The 20,947-nt window shown below is 30.4% G+C and overlaps 2 protein-coding genes across 2 annotated transcripts in view; one reads left to right on the top strand and one right to left on the bottom strand.

Moving 5' to 3' along the window:
• Positions 1 to 8,235: 8,235 nt before the first annotated feature.
• Ance-3 (angiotensin-converting enzyme Ance-3) overlaps positions 8,236 to 20,947 on the top strand; it is a 37,305-nt gene continuing 24,593 nt past the window's right edge. The window contains exons 1-9 of the mRNA XM_015319366.2: positions 8,236 to 8,830; positions 9,773 to 10,009; positions 12,476 to 12,634; positions 12,969 to 13,065; positions 13,530 to 13,673; positions 13,769 to 13,960; positions 14,518 to 14,615; positions 14,720 to 15,014; positions 16,485 to 16,827. Coding sequence (XP_015174852.1) covers positions 8,795 to 8,830; positions 9,773 to 10,009; positions 12,476 to 12,634; positions 12,969 to 13,065; positions 13,530 to 13,673; positions 13,769 to 13,960; positions 14,518 to 14,615; positions 14,720 to 15,014; positions 16,485 to 16,827 — 1,601 coding nt within the window. The 5' untranslated portion in view covers positions 8,236 to 8,794. The remainder of the gene's footprint in view (positions 8,831 to 9,772; positions 10,010 to 12,475; positions 12,635 to 12,968; positions 13,066 to 13,529; positions 13,674 to 13,768; positions 13,961 to 14,517; positions 14,616 to 14,719; positions 15,015 to 16,484; positions 16,828 to 20,947) is intronic.
• Positions 17,965 to 19,279, bottom strand: LOC107065390 (uncharacterized). The gene is made up of 2 exons (XM_015319043.2): positions 19,268 to 19,279; positions 17,965 to 19,128 (listed from the first exon to the last, which is right to left on the bottom strand). The coding sequence occupies exons 1-2, from the start codon at positions 19,277 to 19,279 to the stop codon at positions 17,965 to 17,967; spliced, it is 1,176 nt and encodes a 391-aa protein (XP_015174529.1).

Here is a 20,947-nt window from a genome sequence, read left to right as displayed (position 1 = left end):
TATGTATGTCGTTAAATTATTATACTGTAATAAGTCAATTAAAATAACAACTTTTAAATTTACAATTTTATTTATTATTATGAAAAAAAAATATTATATTTTACTATATAATTATATATATATATATTATATATATATATATTAATAAATTTGTAATTAATATACATATTAAATAATAAATTTATATATTAAATTAATTTACATATGCTGTCACAATCTACTGCCATAATTACTGGCGTATATTGCATATATATATTACCTATAAAATAAATTTATACAAATTTTTTAGTGCAGTCCACTGCCATAATTATTAAAGCATATTGCATATACATTACACATAAAATAAATTTATAAAAATTTGTTAGTGCAGTCCATTGCCATAATTCTTGACACATATTGCATATATATTACATATAAAATAAATTTCTAAAAATTTGTTGATGCAGTCCACTGCCGTAATTACCGACACATATTGCATATATATACATAATTATTTACCTACGCATATTGCATAAGACATACGGTAGTATTAATCAACTCCCTTTCTCTCTCTCTCTCTCTCTCTCTCTCTCTCTCTCTCTTTTCCCCTTACTATTTATCTATCTCTTTCTTAGTATTTACTTAATCAACCATTAGTTTCCCTAATTCCTAATCTAATTAATTCTGATCATTTTCCATTCCAAATAAGTATTGAGTACAGATAAATGTTGTCCTCTCTCTCTCTCTCTTTCTCTCTTGTCCTATCTCTGTTTTACTCTCTTTACGAGATCGGATTGAAATATTTGAATTGGTCGATAGTTGGACGTACAGGAAATCGATGTAAATTAATTGCGAGAGGTTATCGGATAGGAAGACAAGTAAGATCACGTGTTCCGATTCGCTTATACGCGATTTAGGAACGCGTTCCGCATAATTAGCCATTCGTGACTTAGCTTGTTAGAACGTCACGTGAACGATAGCCCGTGTTGAATTAGCTTGGCGAAACTTTTGTTAGCAAAGTTATTGTTGCGACAAAAAGGCCAAACTTTTTGCTAATAATCTGATGAGAATCGAGGAAGGAGAGAAAAATAGATAGATAGAGAGAGAGAGAGAGAGAGAGAGAGAATACGTAAGAAGAAAATAAGAAATATCATTGATAAAGTGCTAATGAAGGCTAACTGGTGCGGTAACGTAATGAAATCGATATTATTCCAGAAGTAATTGATCTTGAATCATTTCCAAGATTAAATGGAAATATATAACGACGATCATACTTCTCGGAAGGATACGAAAACCTTTCGAGACCGGATACGTAAGCCTAACAAACTCCAGGAATCAAGATCGTTATAGCGTTATGCATACGAATAAATTAATATTTTTATCTGCTTTTTTTCTCAAATAGAAAACTCTAAGGTCGTAATAGATCATCCGGAAATATATTTTTATATGTACAATTATTATTACGATATAAATAGAAGAAGAAAAAAATAAATGAATCTAAATGAGGAAAGGGGTAAGTTTAACGAATCGTCTTCAAGAAAAATATGATTAATAAATGTCCCTGGATTCACACGTGTTATCAGAGGATAGAGAAAAAAAGATGATATTGGAAAAAAAAAACATCTTACAAGCGGACCGAGTTTGAAGGTGACGTCTTAACCTCATAAAAGGTGCATTCATATTGCTAATTACGCCTTCGGAGGATAACTCCGCCTTCCATAATAAAACAGCAATTTACTCTTGATGCGTCACGCGCATCGAACGTCCATGAGCTGAATCTTTCTTTTAACGGAAACATCGAAGTGTCCACTTCCGGTAGATAAGGGAGTAATGTCACTTTTTCGTGAGAGTTTTTATTTCAGAATACAAAAACCACATTTGATCTTAATTACCATTGCCAATTAATGTCATTTCTCAAGATTGTTTTTCTTTTTTTTCAAGTATAATTCTTTTCTCTATGATCAATAAATATTCAAATAAAAAAAAAAACAGTTTTAATTCAAAGAATAAATTTGTGTTGTTACACTTTAAACAAGAAACCCCATGTATCTTTTTACCCTAGTATAGAAAATATCGATTCCGGTTCGTAGGTGAACGCTCTTATAAATCACGTTACGACGATTCCGGCGTATCAAGGATCATTCGAGTGTACAACCTGGTTCAAGGTCGGACGTTCTACAAATTGCTATGGGCATACTTCATCCGGCTTGTAATGCACATTTACTTTTCGTTTAAGATTAATTCAGATCGGTCCAGTGTACATTTAATAATATCCTTTACCGACGATCAATACATTTTCGTATTCCTGATTTGTTCATTGCAAACGTGATAGATCATAAGACATGTAGCTCATTAATTAGTTCAAGATCGGTCATGCGAAAAATTCGAGGATATTAATAGTATATAATATATTTATTTTTTATTAATTATTCATACGGAACGATTCGTTTACAACTCGTGTCAACATTTCGTTTCACTGATTGCGTTTTACTATTACCTTGACAATTTGTAAAAGTTTATAAAATTAATCATATAATTCAGGACTTTATCATAGATGTTTTATTAGATCCAGGTGACGATATGAAATAATTTGCTATTCGAGAGAAAAAGGCTTGTCTCGACTGCGGTCAACCTAAACCAATCTAAATTTGCGTAATATTAAATTCCATTAGACTCGTAATCTAACTTCAAATATAGATTACATCATGATCATCGTAATCCTTGCTATAATCATTATAAAATAGTATACAATAATTGATATGTAATGTACTCATCCTCTAATTGTAAGTTAGAAATTAAATTAGGCTACACTGATACTTGAAAAGCAAATCTATATATTAATCTTGTTACATGTTATAAAAAATAAATTACATTAAATATTATCTATGTTACTGAAGAACTTGAATAATCTAATTTTTTGTTATTAATTAAATAGTTATGAATATTACAATAAATCGATCGCTCAAAATAACTTTTACAATATTTAATACACTGTTATCATAAGTTATATTGTATTAGCGATGGTAGATAATGTTAATTTTCTGTTTCAAAAATATTCATGTAACATCAAACGGTAATGTAGAAAACATATAAATATTTTTACTTACTATCTCGTCATTTTACATTATTTGTCGGTAATATAGAAAATATTATCTAGTAATAGTAAAATCGTAATTTTATTGGTATCAAAGAATATAATATAATATAGTAGAACATTAGAAGTGCACATTTCCTGTAAAACATTCATCTTAGTTAGTACTGGGACCACCAGTAAGCGATAGCAGATAAAATACTGTATTCTGGGATCCCGATGCAAAGATGATTTTTTTACTCGAAAAGTGGTCTTGCCATCTTCTATATTCTTTGGTATAACATTTCTTATGGAATAAATGCAATCCTGATTGTAGAAATTTTTCTAACATAGATAATAAACAAATTTTTATTTTATTAATTACAATTACTTATAACAAATATTTTAATATTAATTATGAACAAATAGGATTGTATATTAAATTAAATCAATTTCCATAAACGAAAAATGATATTACAAACATTATAGAAATATTATAATACGCAATGTATGACTAATAAATATCATGAATCACAAATAACTTTACATATACGTGTAGATAATAATTGACGAGGCGATTTCCGGTGTGTCTTTTTAAATGACTTGCACGAAAATTAGTTTTTACAATAATTACGATCTATCTAGTACACAACTTACACTCTTACATTTGAAATTATTAAGTACATGCAATTATAATCTCATTAAAATCGCAACGATCCCAACTTGTCAGTTCTTTTGTCTCGTCAAGTAGAGTTTTTAACAAGTACATTCATAATATCGTAGTTAATTACTTCTACCAAAGAGTAAGTTATCTTCTCTCCTGTTACAATTAAGGACAATTCGAGGAAAGAAAGAAGCTCTCGTTTATAATGAGCTTGTTTTTCAAGACTAGCCTTGACATCTACGACACGTAATTGCCAGACAAAAACAAGATTCGATCTTTTTAAAAGTTATTCAACGTGCAAGTACGTGGAACTGATGAAATAAAAAAAAGAAAAGAAAATAGTTTAGATAGAAAAAGAAAGCAATTCTCGTTACTTAATAGGTCTGGTGTTTCAAAGTTGGCAGACAACGTAATCTCTCGTTCCTCGTTACATAATCAGTAAGAAAAGTATTACGTTAGATTTAAATTGAAAAAGCATGTATTCGATTTAAAGAATTCGATGTATTATTTAAATACTTTTAATTATATTTATAAGTCTTGCTTACGTCATCTAAAAGTTTGATATTTTCTTATTATTAAAATAATTACGTTCTATGTTACATGGGATATATGTATCGATGCGTATATTCGTTTACGTTGCTTTTTACTTAACATCGTGTATTATATTATGTATAATATAGAAAGTTTTTAAAATAACAAAAGAATTTGTATGTATATACTGTACAATATATATCTATACATAATAAACATACTTAAGTTCGTTTAAAAAATCAAGTTTCATTTCTCTTAGCAAATGACAAGAGAGAACATAAATGGTAAACGATAAATCTATACAAATCTCTTTTGCAACTTTCGAAATCATCCTATGACACATTATTACCTTGGTAAAGTAATTTGTCACGAATATTTTGTTTGACCCAACATTATCTATACTAATACATGAATCAGTAGACTCAAAAAAAAAAAATCTGACAGAACTCTAATCCAATCCTATATGTATACGTATTATGACAAAACATTTTCTAGAAAATAATGTGGGAGGATGTAAGAAACAAAAAGATTAGGAGAAAAATGTGAAAGTGACGCAAAAAAATCTGGTAAAGACTTTATATAAACTAAAAGTGAACAGTGAAGGTGAGTATCATTGAATGTAGACCCAGGTATAAGAGTTTGGACCAACGTCTGCCCCTCCCCACCCCGTTTTCCTCTTTCATCCCAATTTTTTTCTCCCATTATTTATTTCACTATTTAGTTGAAAATATCTAACATATAGAAAGAAGTCGAATAAAAATATAACTAGTGTAGAAAAAAATATATAAATTGAAAATTTTCTGTAATTCTGAATATCTAACACAATACTTGTTAATAATTAATAAATCTTGATCTCTAAACTAATCTAATTGACTAATTATAATACAAATTGATAAAATAATTTGTATAAAGTATTCACGCGTGTATTATAAAATTTAATTCTTTTTCAACAATTTCTACTTGACCCAATAAATAACGTAAATCCTTGAATGAAGAAGAACAATATAATATGTTTTGTTTTTTTCTAGAATTTTGTTGAAGAATATTATCTCGAAGGACATCTAACATACAAACAGGCGACGTACTTTATTTCCTGCCGTTGTAATTTTGCCTAAGAAATCATTGTAATCATTCATATATACATATGATGATATATACGTATACATATATGTTATCGTGAAAAATTGAAATTGGAGAATGTTAAGATTCACGTAGTGAAATGTCAACACATACCAAATATTTGAGTTTATTCTTATTAATTATTATTTTGTACATACACCAACTCATCATGCATTAATTTTGACATCCAATCTCGGTCTTTCTTGGTAACACATATACATACATACTCCTCCCAAATAAAATTTAAATCGTGCTCGAATTTTCTGCTTTCTTTTTTAAATTGATATAATTTCTTTTATTAAACGATGATCTTCGAACTAGAATGCATATATTCGCAACCTTGAAAATCGAGAATCGATCTCATCGATCGATCTATTGTCCTTGTAAATATTCACGCTCTCTTCTTATTATTCTTCTAGTCAGATCGCGTAATACGGGTAATATGCTTACATTAAATATTTTCTCACGTTTTCATCGGGATACAAACAAGCGACTTACTTAATGGTAAATGCTGTGAATACTCGTGTGCGTACAAGCATAAGAAAATCTTTAATAAGAAGAATAGAATAAAAATAAGATAGAAAGAAAACTAACAATATAAAAGTTTAATTGAATCGAACTGAAGTGTCGATAAAAATTACAAATTTATTAATTTAAAAGAACACAATCAGAACAAAGGAACACAAAATTCGACAATTTTGTCTCGTGTATAAAAAGGTAATGATAAAAATAAAATTTATAATTAAAAAAAAAAAAAAAAAAAAGATAAGAGCAAACCAATTTAATTGAAATTACAAAAGGAAACAAAAAATTCTTTTTTATTTTTTTAATATTTTGTCAAGTAAAATATAATTCGATATTAATTGATAATAGAACAATTCGATAATAAAGTAACATTTTGAAAAAGTCCGAAGAATAGAATTATAACAATAATTTTTCTTATATATACACGTATGTGTGTGTGTGTTTATCGTAAAAGAAATATTATGAAAACGATTGAAGAAAAAGTATAAAAAACACGAGGTATTCGTTGGAAATAAAAAAAAAAATTATGACAGTAATAAACACACCTTGTTGCACATCGTGTAATCGGTGATAGTTGTGGTGGTAGTGGTGGTGAAGATTCTAGCGTACTTGAACTCAGAATCGCGGCCGGTACGTGCGACCGGTACCGGTGGGAGCGCGTTATCTTCCAATGAGATTAACCATTGTCGAAGCTCAACCGGCACGAGAACGAGGACTATGCTTTTCAACTGGTGTGGAGACATTTCGAGTATCCATTACTTTCTTAATCGTTACTCGTTTTTCACGATTATACAACATTTACAAACAAAAAGATATATAAAGAAACAAAAAAAAAGAGAAAAAACATTTATCATCTAGACGAATAAAACACACGAAAATTACACGATCTTTCTCTCTCTCTCTCTCTCTCTCTTTTCTTTCTGTTTCTTGACTATTTCTTTCTGTAATTTGCTAATTTAATTTCACGGTCATACTATTTACAAAGCTACGTCTTACCGAAATAACCAACGTTCTTACGACGTTTAAACGCAATTATTATTCTTGAGTATGTTCACGTATAACAAAATCATTCTCATTATTATAAATGAAATATCGTACGATCAAAGTATCTTTCGTATATCTTTTTTTTTAACTTTAACGTAACACATGCACGTATACACATGTTAGTTTATAGAAAAATATATCGTATGTGAAAAAAATTAAAATAAGTTGAAACTTTCAAGGTTCTTTTAAACAAGCCTAGATGATTCTTTGAATGAAGTATATAGATAGGACATTCCAGATGATCGTGAGACAATCTTTGTAAATGGTTTGCCGATGGGCGCGGTTGTTTATACTTTGCATTTTACGATGAGTCGTAGATCAGTCACATAATTTGATTGTTCTCCCAAGTTGTATTATCATTCGTCTTGATTTATTGTACGAGATATTTGTAATATAAAACAACAACAAAAAATGTCGAAATAATCATTGTCGAAGATAAACCTTGATAAATATAATATCGATTAAATAGCGAAAAAAAAGATTCGACATGTTACAAGTCTAATTTACTAGCACTATTCGTGCTAGATCAATGCGAAAAGATAAAATCACACGTAATTAGATGTTACGATCATGTGAACGGATGAATCATCCGTCAATGCATAAAATTACAGTTGAAAGACATCAACGGCGAGATAATTCGCAAGGATTTAACTTTATTGATGTTTCATTCATTTCCTTTTTTTTTCTTTTGCTTCTTCTTCCTTTTTTTATGATGAGAGTTCGTCAACGAGTGATATAATCGGATGAATCAACGGATAATTAAAAATGAATATAATATTATTTGAAAAAACTAAACTGAACGTTTCGACCATCATCATTTTGAAATAAATAGGAAACAAGGGAAATCCGATCATACGCTAGTATCATCGATTATTTCATACGAGAAAATTTAACCTCGTCTATACTTTCTCGTATGAACTCACCTTGATATCGTATTAGATTAACTGAGCAGAACGATGATTGTCCTGGGAAAACGTGATCAATACCATATATACCTATTTTATAATAAAATCTTATGACATATAGCAAGTTTTCATATAACAAAAATTTATAAATGATTTTTTAACAACACAGATACAAATGACTAGATCCAACGAGTAAACCTACAAAGATTTCTATCCTCGTAATACAAAGTAAAAATATGAACAAAACAAACCAAAAGAGGTCAACCACGAAACGTATTATTTATCAATACTTATTTACCAAGAGATCTTCGAATTTCATATTAGCATGATGTGCTTGGAAAAAATGTTGTTCGACAGTAAGGCGCGTGCTATCGTAAACAATGGTAGTCATTCAATGTGGTGTCAGTCGAACGGCCGTTGTCAACGTGAGAACTTGACGCTGTCGCAATAAACTAGCTAGTTCTAGCTAGCTAGCTAGATAGATAGCTAGCTAGCCCTTTTCTTCTTCTTTTTTTTTTTGTCTCATCCTCGATTCTTAGTCGTTTCCTTCTAAAACAAACCCTACTTTTAAAAACCTCCCTCCCTCAATCATTTTCTTCATTCAATGTTCGTAAAACACGCAAACAAGGACGGAACAAAATAAAAGAAAAAACTGTGTAGATCTTGTAAGGTATGCGTAATACGCCTTCTCCCCACTTTCCTTACCACGGATGACCTCCTGGTGGTCGTATTCTAACCTGCCTCGAAGGAATAAATGTACATTTGCCGGCAGACACGAGGCTTTTAGTGACGACTTGACGAAACGTGCCGTTAACGTTAGTTCGTCTTGCATAGTCTTTCTGATACGAGAGAACGTGTTGAGAAGGTGTCGAGAAAATTTGTAATATTCAAAATTCAAATATCGAATGAATATTCACACCTGTGAACGTTCAATTTGGGATATCTAGTATCGATATAATGGAACTTTTATCATGGTCAAGGATCATTACTTTTGTAAGTTCTATTTCATTTATATATTCATTTGAATTTTAGAAAGGTAATTGTATATTATTGTTTTTTTTTTTCGAATTTCTTTCTGATTTGTTCTCTTATACGAATAATTGTTAATCAATATTAATTTTAGTAAATAAATGTTTTTTTTTTGTAATTATGCTGCGATCTAATAATTGCATAATGCATCAACGAATGTAACTTATTTAATTTAGTCGAAAAATTCTAAAAATAATTTATTTTTTATTGTCCTATTATTTTCTAATATGCAATGTATTTTTAGCTTTGGTTACGAATACATATATATGTAATAACACTTTCGTATCATGAATAATTATTTAATTATTATCATATACAAGGCCAATAAATTTTTAATCCAATCTCTCATATGATCTTGTATACCTATGAATATAAAAAATTATCGTGTTTCATGGTGAAAAGGAAATACGTAACGTAAAGACGTAACACGTGACCGTGAAGTCAACAGATGAATTGCACGTAAACGCCTTGTTCGCGACGTAACAAAGTGATTTAAAATAATGCAGCAATTGTAATAATTTAAGTTGTCGTGGTCTCTGAATATTCTTTCTTAGATTCTTAAAGGATAGAAAACGAGAATACCGGAAAAACGTTTCCACTTGTGATCAACCCTTTTTGTAAGCCAAGGCCGAACGATAAAGATCAATTTTACAATTGTTTTTAATACACTTAGGTTTGTCACCCTCTACGAAAATATAGAATCGATTCTTCCTTTAATTATTATTATTATTATTATTATTATTATTATTATTATTATTATTATTATTATTATTATTATTATTATTATTATTATTATTATTATTTTTCCTCGATTCTATTACCGTTCTATCAGTTGTTTTCTCGACAGGATTTTTTCATTTAATCGACAAACGAACTTTTTAACATTAGTTGCTTTCATTTTTTCAGATACCGTCGAAAACGTTGCTTCTATTTTTGTTGTCTTTTGTAAACGCGCAATTGGATCTACCTGGTCTGCGCGAATCAAATGGCAACGGATATGCAGGACAACTTCCTTCAAACGAGTTGGACTACCAAAACATTTTAGCGAGATTGGATTTTCTAGGTGCTGAACGATGCAGTGCAAATGTAGCTGCCCAATGGGGTTACGAGACCAATGTCAACGAATATTCACAATTACAAGCGGTGAGATTCAAATGACACTAGTATTTTTTGCTTTGTTTTTTTTTTTTTATTCTTGTTCGCGTGTATTTTACATTTGATTGAATTATTATCAACGTAGACATTTTCTACCCCTCGAACACCGTTTGGGTTTCATCCAAAATATTCGTGTCTTTGTCGTCCTACATACTAGCAGTCACCCGCATGCGTTATAAACTATTCCGAAATAATACGATAACAAATTTCGGGACTGGCACGTGCCACTCATACGTACATTGCAATCACTTTTAACACCTAAGTACTTCTTGTAGGGAATAAAAGCGAGAGAAAGAAAAAGAGCGATAAAAAAAACATACTGTCATAAATCATAAGCAAGCACAGTGTTTTCCAAATTATACATAACCCAACAAATATTAATTCAAGAACAAATATTTTTACATTTTATATTTAAATAATACAAATAAAAACATATATATATATAATTAAAATATATATAATATATAATTAAATATATATTTGATTGTCTTAAATCATAACTAATAGTTTAATTAGATTATTATTAATTAACCTTTTTTATAAAATAATCAAAATATTTGATTATAGAAAAATTGTGAATGAAACAACATTGTGCTAGAATACCAATTCGTGTTATTTTAATTAACCACCTTGAAACAATTAATTGTAAGTGAGGAAGATAGAGAGAAAAGAAAAAAAAAGAAAAGAAAAAAGTAAATTTCGACGTGTTTCTAAAGTATCGTGGAAAATAAACCATCTGGTCGTATCTTCGTCGAAAAGACCTCGACCTCTTCTCTCACTCTCTCTCTCTCTTTCTCTCCCAATCTCTGTCTTTCTTGTTCCTAATCCTTCGAAAAGCTCGGCCGCGTGTCACGTCTTATATACGTATTCCTTAATACTCCATAGTAAATCGTAATTTCGTGTACGATGGATTTTCATGACACGACAACCGGACTAGCATTGTACAAGAAAGGCCGAACGCCTCCGCGGGAAATGTTCTCATGTGTTGCCATTGTAACCGGGTCCGCAACGATTGTGCATTGTGCAATCAAGTAATCTTTTTCTTTTTTTCTATTTTTCCTCTCTCTTTCTCTCGTATATCAAGAATCGTCCGGTCCTTTTCGACGTGAAATCCTCACTTCGCGACTCTGACTTAACTAAAGTGAAGGTTTTTAAAATTACGATAATTGTTTACCTCTTTTTATACATTAGTACTTATAATTAGAAAAAAAAGAAAAGGGAAACATTATTAACTTTTGCAACGAGTCTGTCTTATAATTTCTTTTTTTTATTATGTTCTTTTATATTTGTTACCGAATAAGGTGATTGAAAACCTTTAATGTGCATATTACCCAGTTAATTTTATGCAGATTAACTGATTTGTTCATTTTACCTGGGTAATGTACATATTAACGGCCTCTGTATTTTTAAAGTATCGTTAAAGAAAATTTCCCTAATGAAATAAACTCTTGGTACTAAATAGGATTTCAGAAAATATGACTACAAATTTATCTAAATGTACTATAAATAGATGCACTTGTCGTAGAAATCAATTACTATCTAAATTGAAAGTCATTAATCTTTAAATTGCATTATTAATTAAACATAATTTTATCATATGTTTTACAAATTCATTTCCTCAATTGTAATCATATTTTTAATCGTTTGATTCTTTCAATTATACGTTTTTTTCAATGAGATTGAAAATCGATTCTATCAACTAATTTCTTAATTGTTTGATTATGTTTCGTATAAAGTTATATAAGACTATTGTTTTTTTTCTCTCTTTTATGTAAATACCAAAGTATACATAACATCGATAAAATTTAGTATCGAACAAATTTGACAATACTTTTTTCACACGAGAAAAACAAAAAAACACAAAATTCTCGATAGTTTTTCGCACATTCTTGTAAACATTATTTATCTCGAAAATGTCTCCTTTTTAGTTTCGTATTGCTTACAACAACAATCTTAGGTTTCCCCTTAACGTTCTGAATTTCCTAAGAGGTGCAACGATAAGGCTATTATCTTTCTAACGGTAAACTAGAATTTCTCGACAAGCAACTCGGTTATGCGTGAGTAACGATCATCGAACGAATTAAGAATACGGAACAGTTTTCTCACGTTAGTTATAATATGACGTATGATAGTACGTGAAAGAAAAAGCAAGATGAATAGATTATAGTGAATACATTATAAAATTGCAAGAGACGATTATGTTCAATGCGAGAGTGAAATCGAAGTTATAATAATAAATCTCGACTTTTAGCAAATAAATCGTCGAATAATACTTTTTTGATATTGCCCCATCATTATTTATAAAATTCATATTATTCGTAATATTTTATAAAATATGAATATAGACAATAAATAGAAATAAATAAATTAAAAACAAAAAAAAGAGAAATCGTTTAATATATTATATTAAACATTTAAATTATGTTTATTATCAATTGACTTTTCTTTTCTCAGCTCGAAGCTCAACAACTGTACTCTGATTTTCAAAATCAGGCATGGCAATTGATATCGAGAATTGATATTAACAATATAAGGGATCCAATAATAAGACGTCGTTTAAGGTACCTTTCTGTGGTTGGGCCATCAGCTCTACCTTTGGATCAATTAGATAGAGTAAGTTTAATGTACTTTCATCTATCTCATAGGAAATATAATATATATATATATTATTATATTATATAATTATATATATAAAAAATATTATTATATTAAAATAAATTATAAAATAAAATAAAATAAATAAAATTATATTAAAAAAATATATAAAATAAAATTTAATTATTCAAATTCTATTAAAATAACTAATAAATATTATTAATTAAAATAGAATATTATTATATTAAATATAATTATATAATTATATTTATAATATTATTTTTTTAATAATATAATTTTTTAATGTAATATATAATACTTTATTATATTCTCGTTTTCTTTTTTTTTGCAGTATAATCGAATAATCAATGATATGCTTGCAATTTACAATGGAGCAAGTATTTGCGCTTACAACGATCCCTTTAATTGCGGACTACGTTTATATCCAGGTAATATTTAAAATACTTTCCATTTATTTGTTTTTTTATTTGTTTTTTCTATAACTATATATAAGTGTGTTAATTAATGATATACCTTCAGTGTTATCTTTCTATTTTCATCATTTACCTTTACATAATACATCCAAAAGAACGATCTATTTGGTTTGTAAGATTTTGTACAAACATTAATTAAAATTATAAACGATTAAACGTGATTAGATTTAAATCGGATTATAGAAATGATGAAAATATCGGTAAATAATGATTTCTCGTTGAGCTTGGATTAGTGATCGTGAAAATAATAAAACAAATAGACTGATCTATGGTCGTGAAAGCGAAAGATCCAAACGTAATCGCTATTATAAAGTGAAAACTCATGACAACGAGAAATTTGCAACAGGAACTGAGTTGCACGTATGAAACAAAATACAATTTTAATTGTATTGTTATATTTGTAATCATTTGTTTCGTAGATATTGCTGGGATAATGGGAAAAAGTCGAAATTGGGACGAATTGCAATACGTGTGGACGGAATGGAGACGACGTAGCGGTGCACCTATGAAAGATCTTTATCAACAACTTGTGACGTTGAACAACGAAGCAGCCAGATTGAATAGTAAAAATTTTTTTGAAAAAAAATAATTAAAAAAAGAAAAAGAAAATAATAATATTTTAAAATGATTAAAACAATAACGATCGTCTTTCATTTAGATTTCTCTGATGCTGCACAGTATTGGATGTTCCCATACGAATCATCAAACTTTCAACAAGATATCGAAAACGTATGGGAATCGATTAGACCACTTTACGAAGAACTTCACGCTTATGTTAGGAAAAAGTTGAGAGATTTGTACGGACCCGAAAAAATAAGCGGACACGCTCCACTTCCTTCTCACATATTAGGTAACTAGACAATAAAAAAGATTTATAAATATTATTTAACACATTTACTGAAAATAACATGATGGGTCATTGACTTTCGTTTCTTTTTTTTTTTTTTAAATCAATTTAAATGCCATTTAAAAATAATATTTCGGTTATAGTAAAATATATAATAATAGTATTATATTTAATACTATTAAAGTATAATTATATTGATTATATTTAATAATAGTAAACATGGTATTAAATATAATTATATATTAAATATAATTATAATTAAATATAAAATAATAAAATATTATTAAATATAATTATATTATATTTAATAATTTGAATAAAATAATTTATTAAAATTAAAAATTAATTAATTTAATAAAATAATATTTTAAAATATAATTATATTTAATATTTTTAAATTTATTATTGAATTAATAATGAATTTAAAAAAAATATCGTTGTGCTCTTATAAAAACAAACTTGTACCATCCATGATAAAATATTATGTTAAATATTTCCATCCATAAACGAATTAAAAAAAGAATATTTTCAAATTTTGTAATTATTGCAATATTTTGTAGGAAATATTTGGGCTCAATCATGGACTAATATTCAAGATATTACAATTCCATATCCCGGTAAAAATTATTTAGATGTAACGCAAGAAATGCAAGCTCAGGTAAATGCAAAATATGCACAAATTAACTTAACTTATCTTATAAACAATGAAAATATTTTTTATTCAACTAGAACATACGATACAATAAATTATTATAAACACAGGGTTATACACCGATAGACATGTTCAGAATCGGTGAAGAATTTTACTTATCATTAAACCTGAGCGCTATGCCACCGGAATTTTGGGCAGGAAGTATAATCGTCGATCCAGGTGATCGTTCTCTAATCTGTCAAGCCTCGGCATGGGATTTCTGTAATCGTCTAGATTATAGGATCAAAATGTGTACCAAAGTTACCATGAAGGATCTCATCACCGTGCATCACGAGATGGCACACATTCAATACTTTTTACGATACAGTGGACTACCACGTGAATTTCGAGACGGCGCTAATCCAGGTATTGAAATTATCAAATTTTCTTTCAACCCCATCTAGCAAATGATATTAAAAAATATAAAAACCAAAGATAGATCAAATTCAAATCTATCGTAAACCCTTTGAATACGAAGCTCGCCTAATAAATTTTCTGTTAATGTTTAATTATTTTAATTAAATAAAAGAAAAAAAAAATAGGAAAAGAATTGCGAGCCAAGGAAGTTCAAAAAAATTGATAAGCTCATATGTGCATCTTAAGTAAACACAGATTACTTTCGTTGGACGCATATATGCGCCCGTAACATTTAAAGATTTAAATCCATTGAGTAGATTGTTAAAAAAAAATATATATCAAATCAAACTTACATAGAATATAAATTTATGTTCAATTACGAAAAGAATTTGCATAAATATTTTGTTTGATTATTTATTATCATCGTAATTGAATATAATTTAAATAGAAATAATAAAAAAAAGAAATAATAACGAAGTGCATACCAAAATAAATTAAAACGGTCAAACGGTAACTGAACAAGACACGATGGACGACACGGGATTACGTAACCATCCCGTCCGTTCTATCTTCACTTCCGGAAAGCCCCAGGACTCTTTCGCTACAAAACTTCTTTTACGAGTAATAACGCGAAAGCGAGAGCCGAACGGATACGCTCGAAGTAGATTCGCGAGTTCTTATGTTAGCTAGTAGACTCGTCCTCGTAGTAGTAACCAGTCTACTACCGTCCAAGAGACGTTGGATGTTAAAATATTTTTATTACGGTATAATCACGCTTTCACCCGTCTCTAACGCTCGGTCATTCGCCCTTACCGGAGAATATATTACCTTCCGATACACGGGAAATCGATTGGAAAAGTATCAACCGAAACTTTTATGAAAAAAAGTAATAAATCATGCATGGAGAAGAAAAATATTACACAATGATATTTAAATCATTGTTATTTGCAAATTTATTGGATTCTTAAATAATCGTATCGGAACATATTTCAATGGGTTATCTGATTAAAAAGATTCTATGTAAACATATGTTTCTTTTTATTTTTTATCTTTTTACAAATTTTGCAATATAGTAGTTCTTTCGTTTATTTATTATATATATATATATATATATATATATATATATATATATATATATATATATATATATATATAATATATATAATATTTATATTAATATATATAATTATAATAAAATATTATAATAAAATTAATATAATATTATAATAAAATTAATATAATATTATAATAAAATATATATTAATTATAATAAAAGATTGTAAAATAGGGAACACCCAGTATATATTTTATATCAGATCTGTTTACTAGGAAATAACGTGCTTAGAATTTTATTGAAAGCTAATTTTATTACCTCGAAGAAAGAAAGTAAGGTTAAGGCTAATAATGTTTTACTACTAATCTACCTCAACCAATCTAAACGTGAAACTATTGTATTCTTACAAACAAACAAAAAAATAGGTTTTCACGAAGCTATAGGCGAAGCTGTGGCCCTGAGCGTAGCAACACCTCGTCATCTACAAACTTTGGGATTAGCCAATAAATACATAGACGAGTACGCAGCTGATATTAATTATCTATTTTCATTGGCAATGGAAAAATTGGTTCTCCTTCCGTTCAGCCTAGCAGTTGACAGATGGCGATGGGACGTTTTTCGTGGTTACATTAATCGAGAAGAATATAATTGTCATTGGCACAGATTGAAGGAACAATACAGCGGCGTTAAACCACCTGTTCTTAGATCAGAAGATGATTTCGATCCTGGTGCGAAGTATCACATTCCAGCTAACATTCCGTATATTCGGTAAGTTTATAAAAAAAAAAACAATACTATTATATTATCTATATAATTTTAATTATTCATATGGTATCGTATACTTATTGGTTTTGTTAATATTTTTATTTGTAATCACTGTTATGCCATTGAAACGGTATGACATTTAAGATATACCTGTGTGCTACCTGACTAAAGACTATTAACATTTGAAAGCAAATGATTTCACTTTCGATAGATGTATGTTCTCTTTTGTGCTTAGTTTTCACCATAGCACCGTTACGATAAATACGTACCTTTCTCCTTTACGTTAATAATTTACATCTGGTGTACATGCCGTTATAAATTTTGATCGTCTATCATTAACATCGATCTATCGTGAAAACGGGACATAAAATTTATCCCTGCAAATGAATTTGATATTAGATCTTTATCTTTTAACTATATCAAATCATCTACGTATTTTTATTTTCACTATCGTGTTAATTGTCGAACGTTAATTAGGATTATAAATCAATTAGGCAAATAGTAGCTTAGAGAATTTTACTTTAAAATGTTTTTCTCGTAAGTACTTTACGCCAAATAAAGTTGTGTACTTTTACTCTCGATCGAGCGTGAAGGATATAACGGGGATGGTAATTATGATTACATAACGGGTGGTTCATCAAAAGACAAAGTATCATTTTCTCTTTGGTTTTATTAAAAATAGAAAAAAAAATATAGGTAAAAAAGATAATACAAAAGGCATCCTTATGAGTAATATAAAAACGTTTCCGCGTAGTGTGTTCATCAAATGTGACAGTGTCAAATAACGTGTTACATTGTACCTTAGTAATAATAGTGACATTTCGGTTATGTCTATCAATAGAATTCAGTGCTGTTTTGTTGAAAAGAATACAAACTTATCAATAGCGTTCTTTTCTCGATACAAAAAAGAGAAAATAAAAAAAAGTGCGGCTCGATGAATAAATATCATCGGGCATCTTTGTTTCTCCAATTGAAAAAAGAATTTGGACGTGTTCTCGAGAGAAACCTTCTGAAAGATTTATCGCGAGAAGACGATTGTACGTCGGCGATCCGCCATCGTCAGAATAAACAAACAAATAAAAAAAAAAAAAAGCAATTATATAAAAATTTTACTTTATCTATGTGGAAAAATTGGTGCCCTTAAAAATGATGTCCACCGTAACTAGAGCCGTAATCACCCTCGTAAGAACCATGAGACGATTCATGATGATGTACCGGTACCGGAACTGGTACTTTAACAGGAACCGGTACTGGCTTTTCTACTGGCACGGGGACCGGTTTAGATACGTGAACTGGTACTGGTCGTTCGACGGGTACTTTAACGGGATAAGGCACAGGTTTGTCTACTGGTACCGGTACAGGTTTTTCAACTGGATAGGGTGCAGGTACTGGTACTTTAACGTGTACAGGTACTGGTTTTTCGACCGGATAGGGCACGGGTTTTTCTACGTGAACCTTGTAAGGATAAGGCACTGGTTTTTCTACTGGTACCGGTACATGTTTTTCCACGGGTACCGGATACGGTTTCGGTATGTGTACGGGATAGGGCCTCTCGACTGGTACCTCAACTGGATACGGTACAGGTTTTTCCACTGGGAAGGGCGCTGATACGTGGACCGGTACCTTTACCGTATATGGTACAGGCTTTTCAACTGGGAACGGTTGTGGCACTGGTACCTTTACTGGATAGGGTATCTTCTTCTCGACCGGATACGGTTGTGGTACATAAACTTTGTAAGGTACTGGTCTTTCAACTGGTACGTGCACGGGATAGGGCACCTTCTTTTCCACTGGATAAGGTTGCGGTATATGAACGGGCACCTTCACAAGTACCTTTACAGGTACAGGAATCTTCTTTTCGATCGGATATGGCTGCGGTACTGGTACTTTTACTGGATACGGTACTTCTTTTTCAACCGGATAGTGTACCTTCTTCTCTACCGGATAAGGAACCTTGACGTTCTTCACGATAGTTATTTGTTTGACCTTGCCACCATCATCACCTCCTCCATATCCACCTCCGTAACCACCCTCGTATCCACCCTCGTATCCACCTCCGTCTCCACCGGACGAATGGATTTCGCCACCACCGTAATCACCTCCCCCATAATCGCCACCACCGTAACCTCCATCATGACCATCGTAACTACCTTCGAAATGACCGAGCCCACGTTTGTCTTGGCGTTTTTCGTTAAGATCACTGTTAGCCTTATTATCATTCTCGACGTCTTTTTTATCGATGATGTTCTTCTCCTTCTCCTCGCATACTACCAGGGTCAAAAGACCAAGTAAAAATGTGATGTGCTGCGATGATAAATTAATAAAAAATTAATTTTTTAAATTTATATAAATAATTATTGAAATATATAGGAAAAACGACAGTAAGATCATCGTAAATTTCAATCGATTAGAAATAAAAACGTAGAGAATATCCATAGCTCACCCAAATTCTCATGATTCTTGGTTCTGGCGCGAGCCGGCCAATGTCCAGAGTTTACTGAATACTTCCCCCGAAAGTAGCACCTCTTTATAGACCGCTTTCCCCCGGCTTACAAACGGGGAGCCCCTCTGCACGCTTGCGGAAAAGTGAAACACACCGGGTCTGTTGTACCGCGAACGTTCTGTTGCACTACGTAGACGTTCACGTAGACGCATAAGCATTTTTCTAAAATCTTAAATCCACGCGACGATGATTCCGTAACGCGCCTTGATGCGTTTCCATTCTCATTTTACTTCCCTTTTTCTACCGATCTATCTCAAACGTAGCGTAAATGATATCTAGGAAGCAACTGACGAATTATTTTTATAAATAAAACGCAACAACCACCTCTCTATCCCTATAATTGATTATCTACATTTTTTTTGCGCCAGTACATAACCGATTTAACCACCTAATTTAATCATTACCTACACCATAATGTTCAAAATAATAATGTCGTGTTAGGCAACCATGGATGATTTATTCTATTCTAACCGTAATTCACCTATCACCTAACTTATTTTCTAAATTATAGATTAGCTATAATTGATATAATGAGAGATACTAACTTATTTCTAGAATATTATTATATTAGAAAACTCTACTCGTCCAAATGTTATTATGTATTCATCCAGACAGCTTATAGGACATAAACAAGACATCTCTCTTTTCTATTTTAAGTCTTTGATCCATTCCAAGTTTCTCATATACACATGCATACTCTCTTGTGCCAGAAGTTTGCCTCTTTTCCTTCTCCCCTCCATTCTTCTATTTCCCCTTCCCCTTTACCTAATTCCTTCTTTCTCGTCTCCCTACTCCAATCATTTATATGTATCTCCCATCTGCCTCGTGACGCGGCACACTCGCAACAACATGGCTCTTCTCAGCCGAAACGAGGAACTAAACTTTGGTACGAAAGAGAGAGTCCTAGGAAGTAAACGAAAGGATATATCTAAAGAGAAGCGAGTGGCACAGGGATTTGCGAGGAGAAAGGGGGAAGAAGGGAGGAAAGGTGGGCGATGCCAAGCGAGATCGAGAACTATCTTTTATGTTGCGATTAAACTCGTGATATGCATGCCTTATTTGTTCTTACTCGTTCATTTATATATATATTTTAAACTAAAGTTTTATTTTCATTTGAACCATTTGATCAGTTATGGTAAAATAATAATTACAAATCAATTCTCTAAAATGATTGTGAGAAAGAATCATAGAAAGTAAATTAATATTTTTCGTTTTTTTTTTTTTTTGTAAAAAGAATTTGTTCTGTTTTGTTTTGTGTTTGTCTTTTTTATTTTCCATCAAAAAATGAAAACGCAAACAAGAATTCGTTTTATTACTTCCTACAGTTCGGGCTAAATCAAAATGCTCATTTTTGCATCATCGAAATCACAAGGCGTAGTCGTTCATTAAGTCGTTAGGAAGAAATTCTAAGCGAGTATATTGCTTACTGGGTAGGGGAAAGGAGGGAAAGAATATATTGCGCAGGAAAACAAAAACCTATTTAGACCTTTAAGAAAACGTTGAACTTTATTGAATGAAAGTACTTTTCAAAAAATGGATGTCGATAAAAATTGTACTCGTCTTGTTTGAAACAAAAAAAAGCACTTTAGTCTTCTTTTTTTCAATTTAACTTAAATCTAT

This window comes from Polistes dominula, unplaced genomic scaffold (assembly GCF_049000335.1).
Source record: "Polistes dominula isolate Pdom_NZ unplaced genomic scaffold, Pdom_raw_medaka contig_24, whole genome shotgun sequence".
Lineage (NCBI taxonomy): Eukaryota > Metazoa > Arthropoda > Insecta > Hymenoptera > Vespidae > Polistes > Polistes dominula.
The sequence above is the reverse complement of the archived record's forward strand: the minus strand, read 5'-3'. Positions and strand labels throughout refer to the sequence as shown.